This window comes from Styela clava, chromosome 11 (genome assembly GCF_964204865.1).
Source record: "Styela clava chromosome 11, kaStyClav1.hap1.2, whole genome shotgun sequence".
NCBI lineage: Eukaryota > Metazoa > Chordata > Ascidiacea > Stolidobranchia > Styelidae > Styela > Styela clava.
This window is the reverse complement of record NC_135260.1, coordinates 15,708,460-15,722,584: the sequence shown is the minus strand read 5'-3', so window position 1 is coordinate 15,722,584 and position 14,125 is coordinate 15,708,460. Positions and strand designations below refer to the sequence as shown.

The 14,125-nt window shown below is 33.3% G+C and overlaps 1 protein-coding gene across 1 annotated transcript; it reads left to right on the top strand.

Annotated features, from left to right (window-relative positions):
- Nucleotides 1-7,282: 7,282 nt before the first annotated feature.
- LOC144429910 (uncharacterized) lies at nucleotides 7,283-10,763 on the top strand. Its single transcript, XM_078118154.1, has 4 exons — nucleotides 7,283-7,407; nucleotides 7,986-8,092; nucleotides 8,537-8,704; nucleotides 9,120-10,763. Exons 2-4 carry the CDS (start codon nucleotides 7,986-7,988, stop codon nucleotides 9,229-9,231), a joined length of 387 nt encoding a protein of 128 aa, XP_077974280.1. The 5' UTR covers nucleotides 7,283-7,407; the 3' UTR covers nucleotides 9,232-10,763.
- Nucleotides 10,764-14,125: the final 3,362 nt, after the last annotated feature.

The window sequence follows — 14,125 nt, the reverse complement described above, 5'->3', positions numbered from 1 at the left end:
CAAATGACCAGGATGATTGTAATATAGTGACCTGTGACAACATCTTTGTCAAAAGACAGCAAGGCATCAAAAATGCGGTGCATTGCAAAAAATGTACCTGGGTTACCCTGGCCGCCAATTCCCAGCATCCAATTCTGCAAGAAGATAAATCGTAAACCTAATTCTGTTACTAACGTAACACGATGTCATATGAAGCGCGGATGTCATGAGATCATCGAGATGGGTTTTTGGTTTATTTATTATACAAACTAATGTTCCTGATCGGAATTTAATTTTTTATATGTTCCCACGAGTCCCAATTTTTTTCATTTCAGAATCTTACTTCTTAAAACAAAAACACTAAGCATTCAACGGTATTGTTTCCCGGATTTCAGTCCAACTTTAATTTCGTTAATTTATTATATGTTCCCCATATTGAATTTTTCGAATTTTGATATTTTTTGCATTACAACGATAAAGTCTTGCTCTAGAAAAATAATCGTTAAAGTATGTTTCAAACTTGCCGTAATTGATTACCGAAAATCGCATATTTTACTCTAAAAACGGTTTTTGATAATTTATTATATGTTCCTCAAATTAGAATTTTTTTAAATTTTGATATTTTTTGCATTACATCAATAAAATCTTGCTCCAGAAAAATAATCGTTAAAGTATTTTTCAAACTTGCCGTAAATGACTACCGAAAATCACATATTTCACCCTAAAATCGCAGACCTAAGGATTTTTCTAACGTTAATATCTTAAAAATAATCTTGGGTGGTATCAGTGCAATAAAGCGGAGTCAGTATTGCAAGAACAAATTTGTATAATTAATAACATCGAAAAAGTACGAATCAAAACTAAATCTAGTCGGACACTTTGGAACACTTTTTATGACCGTTGATTGCCGTGATTTACGTAGTAATGTTCTTATTTTGTTGACGCAACCGCAGGTTACATTAAAAAGACAATTAAATTATAAAGCAAGACATTATAAATAGACTCGGATTAGTCGCCAATTGAATACTTTGCGCAACTGCAAAATCATTACCCGACAACATAACATAACAGAAAATCATCCGTCAAAAAAGTGGCCTTTTTTTCACAAGTGGCCTGCCTGATTGCGGCGACAGTTTCATGGAAATTCTGGATTTTTTCGGATTTACACCCCCCACTCTTTCGGTAATTCCGACAGCGCCCTATTTCAACCTACGTCTTACCGAACATACTATTATGATATTTTATGCCGGGTTGATATGGAAAATATAATGCTTCAGATAAGTATTTCGAGATATTTTGTGCAAAGCCTCCACCATAAAAACACCACCGCCTCCGCTAATATATAGAAATAATCCAGTTAAGGTTTTTTAGGGAAGATCGCTAGGAATGCAGTATGCACCGGAACTTCAAATTCTCAAATTATTCCGAATGCGCAACTGGATAAATAAATTTGTTATTTCACAACGTGTTTTTATAAAATTTCCCATTTTTGCATTAGTGGCAAGAGATCCGTATTTCGCCCAGCCTTAGGATACAGAAGTTATAAACATAATATAAATTATCCACCATTGACGAGGGCTTCGTACAAAAGATCCGTATTCGCAGATGTAGAAATTTATCCATTCATCCCTATGTGTTTGCCGATAAGTCAGCGTAACTAGGCTAAGTCAATAATTACGCACTTGAGGTAATAATTAAATAGTATCGTTATCGGTATATCGGCTTTTTTCAAATATCCAATTAAAAAACCTTCAAAATTATTAGCAAAATCATCAATTCAGCTTCAACGCAAGCATCGTTTCATGTCCACTGACATCCAGTCCATATCTTCAACACCAGGTCCGCAACAGTCTTCATGGGTTTCACGATTCGACACTCTCTGTTTCCGTCTCCAAACCGCCAAAACGGTATTTGATAGCGACTTCAATATTTTTCTTGAGAAGGAACAAATCGGGTCTGAAGTAATTGATCATGCAATGAACATACTAAAATCCCAATTTCCGAGTATTGATGGTTTGCAGACGATAGAGGCTTATACTAGTTTTTGTGGAATACCGTTTACACGCCATTATCGAAGTATGAACAAATTTTGTTGGTACACGGTAACCACTGGGTTGTTGCCTCCAAATTTGTTTTGTAAAAGTAACGATGAGGTCCATCTCTACGCTAGCGCGCAATCGCCATACACCGAAGACGACATTTACCAAATTTCAAAACTGCTTAGATGCTCTGGCAGGAGCATAAAAATTAGATTTCCGAATGTTCAACGTCAATGCGAAGATGTAGAAGGTCGTGGAGCATTTGCAATAGGATTTGACGCGGCCTTGTGCTTTGACGAATGCCCTAATATCATAACTTTTCAAGAATTAGACCTTCGGCAACATATCTTTCTTAAAAACAAGTAAATTTTTCCACTTTTCAACCAAGGACCTCCACCGAAAGCAAGTTGTTTTGAAGATTTAAAAATACCTGTATTCTGTCTATGCAAATTGGCTGCTAATCCGTCAATGTTGGAATTTTTTATAGAGTGCAGCTTGTGCATAGAAGGGTATCATCCGGCCTGTTTATCTTCTCCTATTCCGTCCGCCGCACTAGAGAATGATGAGGTCTTGTGGATTTGTAAAAAATGTTTGTAATTTACATGTTTTTTGTAATAAAACCTTGTCGTTATGAAAAATGAGAAAAAAAGTTTTTTTACACAGGAAAATACCGGATTTTTGTAGTTGAAATGCAAAAATCACTGCAAGTTAAAAAGTTTTTAATTATTTTTCTAGAGCAAGACTCTATTCATATAACGCAAAAATATCAACATCAAAAAATTCCAACTTGGGGAACATATAATTAATTAGCAAAAATCATTTTTAGGGTGACATAGGCAATTTTTGGTAGTCGTTTACGGCAAGTTTGAAACATAGTTTAACGATTATTTTTCCAGAGCAAGACTTTATTGTTGTAATGCAAAAAATATCAAAATTTAAAAAAACTCTAATTTGGGGAACATATAATAAATAACCAATAACCATTTTTAGGATGAAATAGGCGATTTTCGGTAGTCATTTACGGCAAGTTTGAAACATACTTTAATGAATATTTTTTTAGAGCAAGACTTTATTAAATTCCAATTTGGGGAACATATAATAAATTAGCGGAAACTATTTTTAGGGTCAAATTGCGAGTTTCGGTAGTCATTTACGGCAAGTTTGAAACATACTTTAACGATTATTTTTCTAAAGCAAGACTTTATTGATGTAAAACAACAAATATCAAAATTTAAAAAAATTCCAATTTTGGGAACATATTATAAATTAGCAAAAACCTTTTTTAGGGTGAAATGTGCGATTTTCGGTAGTAATTTACGGCAAGTTTAAAACATACTTTAACGATTATTTTTCCAGAGCAAGACTTCATTGATGTAAAGCAAAAACTATCAAAATTTAGAAAAATTCCAATTTGAGTACATATAATAAATTAGCAAAAACCATTTTTAGGGTGAAATATGCGATTTTAGGTAGTCATTTACTTCATCTCAAGTATTGTAGCTTTTACAGAAGTTTTTTCTCCACTTGACCTATAATCAGGGCTGCTATACCGTCCTTATTTTTTGAATATGTCCCTATTTTGGAGGTCTTTGTTTTAGGAAATATTTTTGTCCTTATTTCTGAGAAACATCTTTATTTTGACGTGTGTCCTCATCTTTAAACCTTATGAATGAATATACCAGTAAATTATTAAACTTTGAATTTAGTTTAGATCTGGAACTTCATAGGAGATTAAATGAGTAAACGTAAAAAATTTGCCGTGATGATTATGAGGAAGAATTCAACGGCGTCAAACGAAACGAAGGGCCAGTGATTTGCGCACTGCAGCTTTTGTGAATGTGACAACAATTTGGGATCCATAGGTAGAGCAGCAATTTCTGTTAACAATGCAACCCAGAAACACAAGGCTCTGCTCAAGAAATTAATCAAACCAATCTATAAAAAACTTTTTCAAGAGTCAATGATTATACAAAGGCTATCTCAACACATGAAAGCAGCTGAAATTTATTTCCATCATCACATCATTGTGATCATCAGAACATATGACTAACTGAGCAGTACAATTCTCACAATTTAAGGAAGGCGCTTAGTGGTCGAGACGCCAGTTCAGCAGACTCGGAGGTCTTCATTGTAAACCACCCTAATAGTTTCTTGACAAATATAAGCAAAGTATTCGTATCACTCATATAGGCATATATTTATCAAGAATATTCCGCGCATTAGATCTAAGTGGTGAGCCTAAATCAATTGTCATTGGTATTTCACAAAAGCTTTTGATAGAGTTTGGCACGCCGTTCTGTGCTAAATACGATCCTATGACTCATTCTGTCTGATCGCAAAATCACTGTTGTTGTAAATGGCTTCTTGAATTCCTCAAGGCTCAATTCTTGGACCACCATTGTTTCTAATATTTATCAATGATCTTCTGGAATCTAAATAATTTCATTTGCACTCTCATTCATTTATGCCGACGACTCTACTCTTCATTTTTGTCTCAATGTGAATTCCAATAAACATCGCCGTTTGAAACTTGCTAAATTTCTGAAAATAAATTTGATTTGGCTTTCCGAATTTGGGTGATTATTGGCAGGTCGCTCTGAACTCGAGGAAAAAGTCAAAGTCTTATCAATCAACTGCTATATTCTTTCTGATACAGCTGAAATGGAATGAATGTATATGTCAGAAGGCGGAAACGCGGGTAATTTTTTTGAAGGCTTTCACTATGAAAGAAAAGGTTGTGTGCGATGGATAACATTTCCTACTCTCACTGTTTTGTCCTAAAATTTTTAGCGAGTCGTATTTTTTATGTATCCATCGCTAGGCAGCGGAACAGAGTCGCAATTTCAAAGTATTGTTGGAGCGTCAACTTACATTTATCGATTAAATTCACGCGTTGATTATTTTCATTGACAATTAGTAAAATCTTCAATTCATAATTTCACGATGATTTGATAATATATTATGTGAACCTCAACAAGCAAGCAGTGCACAAATATATAAAACAAAGATTTCGATATTATAGTGAAAGATGGATCCTATTTCTACGAGTTCTTACCCCAGTACTATTTAACGCACTTCAGCGGAGTAATCCCCAACTGACTCCTTCATAAGTCAAATAAGCAAACAATAGTAATGATAAATGTTCGTATATTGTACGATCGAATTGAAATGATTCAAATACAGATATATAGATATTGAAATATGCAGTTGAAGCACAATTCAATATTGCCCACGCGAAAATATCAAAAACACTATTATTCTCAACACTCGTACAAGAGACTGGTCTATTGACATATTTCATTGAATTCAACATGCTAATAATACAAGGGGGTTAAATAACATTAGAATGCACGATGAACATTCCACCTTATCTACAGTATCTTTGACGACGAGGTCGTGTAATTCGATCGTCACCGAATCCGTGAGGTAGTGCTTTTTTCCTCAAATTAGGAAAATTTTGGTTAATACAATGTAGCTTGCCAGCAAAATATGCTCGAATTGAGATAAATAAAAAACACCAAAACTGGAATATTAGGATAAAATGGTAAGATTGAAGTACATGAAGAAAGTAAGAATTTCTTAACGCCAATGGTATTCCGAGGCATGGATTCACCTAATTTGCATACATGTCACCTGTGAACCTAAATTGTGCATATGTCACTACATAAGAATTTGGATATTTTTTATTGACATTTTCTCCTTTACTGGTCAAACCGGTCGCTAAAATTTTCTGATGAAAGTCCTTTTTCTGATCCCCCAAGATCACAACAATCTACAAAAAACACTTCGGATGTTGCAGCGTCTTGTTGTTCTAGTTGGGATTTTTATAATTTCCCCATCGGAAACACAAAAACATGTGCTATGTTTTCAACTAACATGATTGCTTTTGCACGAAACGGATAACACAATACCTGCCAGATACTGTTACCAACTCTACCTGTGCGTCGACGATCCCGGGTTGCGGAGTTGTGAATAGCTATTGAGGCGCGTCGAAAGCAGGGGAATTCTTGTCTGTAAAATACCCTGCACGAAACATAATGGATGATTACATTAATTGATACTGAGCATTAATTAGACAATTTTTTGTTCAATTTATCACATATGTTTTCAATATCATATATTTGTTAAAGTTTCAAAATTAATATTATAATGTTATTAGAGCACTCGACGAGATTTCCATTACGTACATAATCACCATTTGGTAATACCAAGATGAATAGCAATAATGTAAGCGAATAAATGCTGTAACAATTTTGATAAAATAAATTGACTTGTCTTGCACTTGAGAGAATAATCAGATATGTTACATTTAAAATGAGACAAATATTTTGTAGCAGTCATTCACTATTTTTACTAAAGATTTCAAAAATGGAACTATTGGATGTCACTATTTTGTGTCAAGTTTCAATACACCTATTAAATGAAAAACAAGAGACAATAAAAGAGTTGTTTGCCCTGTAAACTTCCAATATTTAGGGATATAGGGATGATGAGTTTAGATTAGAAATAGGAATGTTTTACGTTCTGGAATGCGACGAGAAAAAATGCATGACACATTTGGGGGGAAAAGAGTGGTCAACAAAGAGATTTGGAAGAATGTCTTTTCGGGAATATGTCGTTGTTATATGAAAAATCCAACTGTTATATATCAACTTTGGTTTTATATTGGAGAAAAAAATTTCCGAAATCTTGTTTGTTTATTATAAAAATGTGTTACCAGGATAGCATGAACACCATTGATCATGTAACGACGATTGTGGATATGAGTGCATTAACTGTACATCCAATGTAATAAAACCTATAGCTGCAAAAATTTGAATTAGCTAGGAATTAGCGATAAAAGATCTTTTGTCAATTTGCATCCTTTCGCGTGCAATGTGATATAAAAGTTGCTAAACATTGACAACAATGATGTTTGTACAATTTGTATTACGAGCATCTTCTATAAAAATCCCCCTTACATTTTTACTCGCGTTTGATCAATGAAAACCCCCATGTTTTTGTTATAAAGTTAGACTCTGAACAAAAGAATAAGAAAAAGGGTCAGACATACGTCATCAAAAATGTTCACGACACAAAACGATTGGCTCAGGATTTTACCTCTTAAGAAATATGCCAGGAAAGTTTCTCTCGCTTCAATTAATTAGATAAATTAGTTGGGCTGAGACATGAAACGAGAAACTTTTTGGAAAATTCACACCACGTTCAACAATATAATGTAGTTTTCCATTCATAGAGACATATGAAAGATTCACCGGAAATTTGCGGTGAACAAAAATTGGAATGTGATGCATAAAAAGGAAGGATCTTCAACACGGAGATATCACATGTTCAGTTATCACAGACGGAAGCACAAGATATCAACAGCGAAGCTTGGACTGTATAAAATGTAGGATAAAATATAACTTAAAATAATTTTTTCTTCTGCTCGAAACAAGGTCACGAGCCTCAATGTGAAATAACTAAAAACTGATACAAGAGTTGGAAACGAATATGAACCCGCATACTTTCATCTCAGAAATGTCGGAAAATAGCGGTTGCCAACAGAATTAAAAAAGTTTAGGTCGAGACGGCTAGAAAAGAAAAATATTTCTCCGGCAACAATATTAGCATGGATATTTTGTCATAGAAAATTGACGAATTATAACTAATGTCTACCGTAGCAATGACGTCGATAAAATTTTAGAAGAGAAATGATTAAACCTTATAATTTTTACAGCAATCTTGTTCATATTCATAGTCTTAGAAAATAAAGTCTATTTATTTTTAAATCATTAGAACCAACGTAAAATGTATTGGTGTATTTAAAAGAGAGATGCGTGTAACTGATGGATTGAAAGATTCGTTGATTCTTTTTTCAATTTAGTTAATAATTTCACTTAGCATTTTAAATGAAGCAAATTTTCAGAACGTGTCAAGAGTAACTAATTTGTTTCATTTTACTCAACTTGTTATATTTTTGTTCAGATGAAATCTTTTATCATAATCAGCTGCGTTATTTGGAGTTTGTTAAGTGGTGTACTCCCTGCACCAACAAAATATCATCGACACATGCTTCTTGAAGACAGTATGGAGTAAGTAAACAGTGTTGATTTATTAATTATTACTTGAAAGGAAATTTGAGAAATATTTATATTGATTAAAATGCAGTTTTGTTAAAGAGCATTCATCATGTCATTACAAATGTCAATGTGAACGTTCTTGAAATATTACCTATTTTTACTGTAATATTGTTTACTGTGGTATTTTCGATACACAAATGTTGATATAGGTAGTATCAGCCTTTAAAAAAATTATAATCGTCCAAGATTCATTACATTTTATAGATCGTTTTTACTCGATTGTCATTATTTGAGAGATTATCTCATTTGAATTCTAGACCCTAATCCTATATTAATTTGACGTCGTGTGTCGTGTCACCTCCCCTGCACGTTTACTGTAAGAACCCAACGGTGATAAAAAGTAATCAAATCAACTATTCTTTCAACAGAAATAATTTTTGATTTGAATCTTTACAGATGGCTGGAAGAACACTGTGACCTGAAACGGAACCCGAGTAGAATTTTTAACACGTTTGCGCCATATGAACTTAGGATCTGGCAATGCCTTCATTATCCGCGAAATGTTGAAGTCGTAAATTGCTACAATTTTTGTCACAATCCATTAACAAGGCGCACATTATATAAGTAAGTATAATTAGCTAGCTAACTAGTAAATTAATGATGTAATATTGTATATAATACGGCTCAGATCTTACAGGCTTAGAACAGTAATTTCAAACCAGGGTTACAGGGAAAGATTTCGGGTAGTGCATGAGTTTTGCGTACATAATTTGAAAGCCAAATAATAAAACGAAAGAACTCTTCTTTGTGGTGTAGCTAGGAAAAAAAATGATAAAAAATAAACGAGAAATATATGGAATCAGGCTTCATGTTTGCATAAGTTCTTTATCATATAAACGATATCTTTTAGTGCGTCCAAAAGTTACTATAGGTCATTTTAAAATAATGAGTTTTGTTGTGAAAAAATTGCCTTATTCAACAACAAGTGGACAAATCAATAGTGAACAGTTGAAACATTTTTTATTTGCCTTTATTCCAGCTTTGAAATGAGAATGTCAACGACCAGAGTTTCTCTTGTCAACCCTTCAAAAAGCTGTCATCACGTAACGTTGACGATACCAACAAGATGTGAATGCAGAATGAGAAGATGAAATGATTTTGATTTGGACAGTTATGCTTGAAAAAATTTGCTATGAAGTATTGGTATAAAAATACATTGCATTTGAAAATTTCAGTTAAACACAGAAAGTAGTTGAGATATTATATTTGAATTATAGTAACTACAATGCCAACAAATATTTAGTTGCTGTTCTTACTGAAAAATTAAAACTTTATTGAATGACACTTTTACACGTTAATGAATTTATTTCTGTACTTCTAGTGATAAAGTTTGACCAATTTCCATATTTTATTATATTTGTATGTTTCAATTCCGCAGTATTCTAAATTATTCGTTATTTTATTTATAAGATTATTTAGCAATTATGATTATAAAATATTGAAATGTTAGGTTTAAAATTTTGTGGAGTTTCAACAAATTTTGTTAAATAATATCATTACTAAATTAAAAGAGCTTGAATACCTAAAATTGACTATAAAATTAAATTCAGATAAAACACTTTTATCATTTAAATCGCGCAAATACCATAATACTCTCATAAACCCTAACTTCAAGTATGGATTCCTTATTATTGTTGTCTCTAATGAAACAAATATTTTCAGTTGAAAGAAATAAAATTCTGTTAGACTGTTAATATACCTGGAAGTTTTTCATTTTCAAAAGCTATTGAATAATTTATTTGTTTGAATATTTACGGTAATATCAATGCTACAGTGTTATTTGGATATTTATATATGTTGCTCGTTATTTAAAAAAAGGCTGCATATTCATAAAATCTTGCAATGATTGGTGATTATAAGGAAAATGGGGATATCTAAATAAAGCAAAGATATATTGTAGATTGTACAAAGCGACGGTTTGAATAAAGAACCAAGGGCGTCGGTCAATAATGAAACAAGTCTTCATACAATGATTTCGGCTTTGAGCCGTTTTCTTCTAATGATACTTGTACCATTCAACACGAGCATGAAAAAAATTCTTCAAGAATTTTGTAAACCTAAAAAAAACTCTCGAAACCGACACTTTTTTCTAATAGTATAATAGATAATTAAAAAAAATATTTTGGTATATTGTTGTCGTTATTGTTTCAATTAGAAATAAATTGTTATCAATGTATCAATTATAAATTCATCTTAAAATTCAACTCATAATTCAACTTGTTATATTTGAATTATTATAAATTTAAAATATTTTAATCTCCCCATGTAATGAAATATTTTGTGTATTGTTTTTTCATTTTATTTCGAGTATTGATATGGAGGAAAAGCAGCATTGTTCGCATATGTAATACCTTAAACAGCATTAACCTTCACTACATGGTCAAATTATATTACGGAAGTTTAAAATGTAGTTAAAACGTATTTGATCGTAGTAATAAATCGGCCACTGTACCATTCTTCTGGATCTCAATATGTTAACAATAAAATGCGATTAGATAATTCGTTATATATTTTCGTGTATGTACAGAATGAAAGACTGAAAGTCATGGGTGTGGCAACAGAAGTCACACCCTTATATAATCATGTGGTATGGTATCATAGTCCGGAGGATTTCACAACCTGTTCAAAATTAACATCACAATAATACTGTTTTCGTTGTTATCCACAACTGATATTAAATTTCACATATTTGCGATGGTCCAGCTTGAATCATCTTCTTCAATGAATAAAATTGTCTTTGTTTAGATTTGTGCTTACAATACAATATATCAGCCAATCTCCTCGCCAAGTGGATGGTTTAGTATTTAATCGATATTCACTATTGTTAGAATCAGTACGCTCTCCTATAGGCATGTGGTTGTCATGTTCAAAAGACTTTTTTGTTGATAATTTATAAGTTGCCCCATATACTTGTACTATTTACAAAAGGCGTTGGCGGGGGTCTGTAAAGTTAGTAATGATATGGTTGGATGTTGATGTAGATTAACAGTTAGAAACATTACGCGAACCAATAAAAATCCGAAAAGTTTATACGGCCCAGAGGTTTTCAAACGGAGTTCCGCGTCTCTCTGGGGTTCAGCCAGCACAGCCCAGGTTCCGCAAGTTTCTATTCCAATCCCAGTGTCTATATTAAAACATGTATACTGTTTAAATATATTCAAATACATATATATTAGGTTTGCCACTATTATTAAACTTGCTTCACTTCCATTTTGTTTTGCCGATATTAGGTTTGCTTTTATATATTTATGAAAATCTATTGTACATGTCTTCGGGATGTTTCATTGGAGTTTCGCTTCATCAAAATGGTTGAAAACCACTGTGCTTGTGTGCTATACTCACAACTTAGTACTGTAAAAAGTATTCTAATACTATGACAATTACTGTAGCCAATGTGAATACCTGGCATCATGCCTTGCCGTAAAGTTCTCACTCCTAAGCTAAATTTGCTCATCATTACCAAATCGTATCGAAAAACTGTAGATATTTACTTATCGACAAAAACTACAATGAGTTCGTCAAGTACTACACACATGTTTACCCAAATGCATTAGTTAGTTATAAAGTGCTGCACATTGTATCTTAAAGTTTCGGCGATGTGAATGTTTCGTGAATACATCGTCATTGTGTAACAATACATGTATATGCATTCCGAGTGCTAATCGATATGATACTACTACTATAATATATGATAAATCTCGGGTCGAAACCCATGCACCACACCACGTTTCACGTTAAAAAAAATAGGTATAGGCTTTATATACTGAAACGGAAAAATCCCGACACTTCCAAAAACAACGTGGCTACATTTATAAAGCTTTGTTTTAATTGTAACAAAAATAGGAAATCAGAAAAATATCAAATAAAATAATATTTGTCCATTTCATACTGTGAGAAACCGCCTAAGAGCATGTTTTAAAATTGTAAATATTAATTTAGGACTCAATAAAATTAGGGAATTAGTCACTTTATTGCCATTTATTATTCACCATCGCCATTTTGTTTATGGAACCGATTAATTCACAAGACAGGTTCTCCAAGTCATTCATGACAATTCAAAACCTAAATTGCCTTACTACGAGTGTCCCAATGTATTGGGTTTCGTTTTAGGTTACGAGTTTTAAAACCCCAAAAGAATTGGAAATCTTATGCTGACGACATAGAAACTAATATCAGGTTTCAGGTTTCTCTCATGTATGAAGTTGCAATTGTATAGCGGGTCGGGTGAATCGAATTGAGATTCAAACAACAAAAAGATTGTATAAATGACTCCAATTGACCCGCCTTGTTTGTATTATTGATCTGAGGCTATTTATATTTTAAAATCTATTTGAAAATTTAAGTTTTTGTATTAGAAATTTTGGGTTAGATCGGAGTTCGAGTTTTGCTGAGGGTTCTCATCCCAGCCATATTGTAGTAACCAGTGTAGTAAAAAAAATCACAGAACGTTTTAGTTAATCACAGATAACACTCAAGTCATTGTGGTTACTTCATAAAACAAATTCGGCACTCCAGAAGTATGTGTAACAATATGGAGGTAACTAATTTTGTTCGCCTGTTGTCATCAAGTTGTGTAAAGAGACTGAAACCTATGGGCAGGGAGTATTCACTTGGCTAACACAGACGGTCCCCGAACTCGTAATAGAAATAAAATAAGAAAATCAGAATAAAATTATGGCCTTACCCGAACCTGGTACACATACTACGGGAGTGTCACAAATTCTGCTCAAGACAAAGTTGTCTTTGTACATCTAGGATACAAAGCGAGTTTGAAATTATTCAAGAATATTTTGGAAAATTAGCAATTTTGAAGCAATTTGTCGCTAGATTGCTATCATTTTTTGAATTTATTCACGGAATAATTTCCCCAAATATTGCCTTTGTTTCATTTTAATTCATAAAAACACGATTTTAACATTTGACCTCCGCGGTTATATACCTATTGTCTTCTTTTGTAATTATTTCCTTTCGATTCAGCAGTTTCTATTAGAGCAATATATTTTCCTCGTTCCTCTTTCTTTGTCACGCAATAGGGTCAGTGGCGACGTCATCGCTTCTAAATGTTATGAAATCGTTGTCATCGTGAATGTTCGATTTCATTTATACCTCATGTTTATATGTCTACATAGGAACAATATATATTTATCTTGTGACATAGCATTTCTAGATTATTTTTCGTTCATCTCCTATTTTTATTTGTTGTTATTGGGGAGTAAGAGATGGACGTAATTCGATAACGTGAGCCTGATGACCCATAACGTGCGTATAAACAACAATCGGGAAGTTTATTATGCGTGATAGTGGCGCAATGATTACTGACCTCTCATGCAATATGAGTAAAATGTTTCGTTAAACGTGCACAAATAAAACAAATTCGCTAAACTTCGTAAAAATCCGCGTTTACGAGCACGTAACTTTGTCTTTCAAAAATCCAGTTGCGAAATCTCGTTAAGTGCGATTCACGAAAGATCTCGTAAACACTTTACGCACGGCCACGCAAGTTCTCTCGAAATCTCACGCACGGTCATCGTTAAACAAAACCACTGTAAGATCACTCAACCGTATCACTCACCGCCGCTCGCCAGTTACCCGAAGCGGACAAGCCTATTTTGCAACGACTTCTCAATCAATTTTGTCTCTGTTTTACTTTTTGCAGCCTGTGTTTTAAAGTTTGGGGCATATAGCAGTGATCTATGGATAAAGTTCTGGCGTACATATTGTTAAACTACTTCTGTACCAGACAATAAAATAGGTACCAATTGCTGAATTGAGTTAGTCTTAGATACCTGTATTCCGGTGAATAGAGTTGGCATACATAGGTGGGACCACAGCTACTAGACTACTGTCACTCTTATACAAGTTAGGGATTTTTGATACCAATTTTTCATGAGGTATGCAAACGCCACAGCATTTGTCGGGGTGCATATCGCACATCCGTGTCTTGGGCCAGTAAGGTCTTGAACATGTATGTCTCTGTTATACCGT

What these genes read in the sequence shown, in the direction of transcription:
- LOC144429910 (XM_078118154.1), top strand. Translation starts at nt 7,986, where the DNA reads ATGAAATCTTTTATCATAATCAGCTGCGTTATTTGGAGTTTGTTAAGT. An exon ending in CTTCTTGAAGACAGTATGGA is followed by an intron (nt 8,093 to 8,536) that starts GTAAGTAAACAG and finishes GAATCTTTACAG; the next exon opens with ATGGCTGGAAGAACACTGTG. An exon ending in ACAAGGCGCACATTATATAA is followed by an intron (nt 8,705 to 9,119) that starts GTAAGTATAATT and finishes CCTTTATTCCAG; the next exon opens with CTTTGAAATGAGAATGTCAA.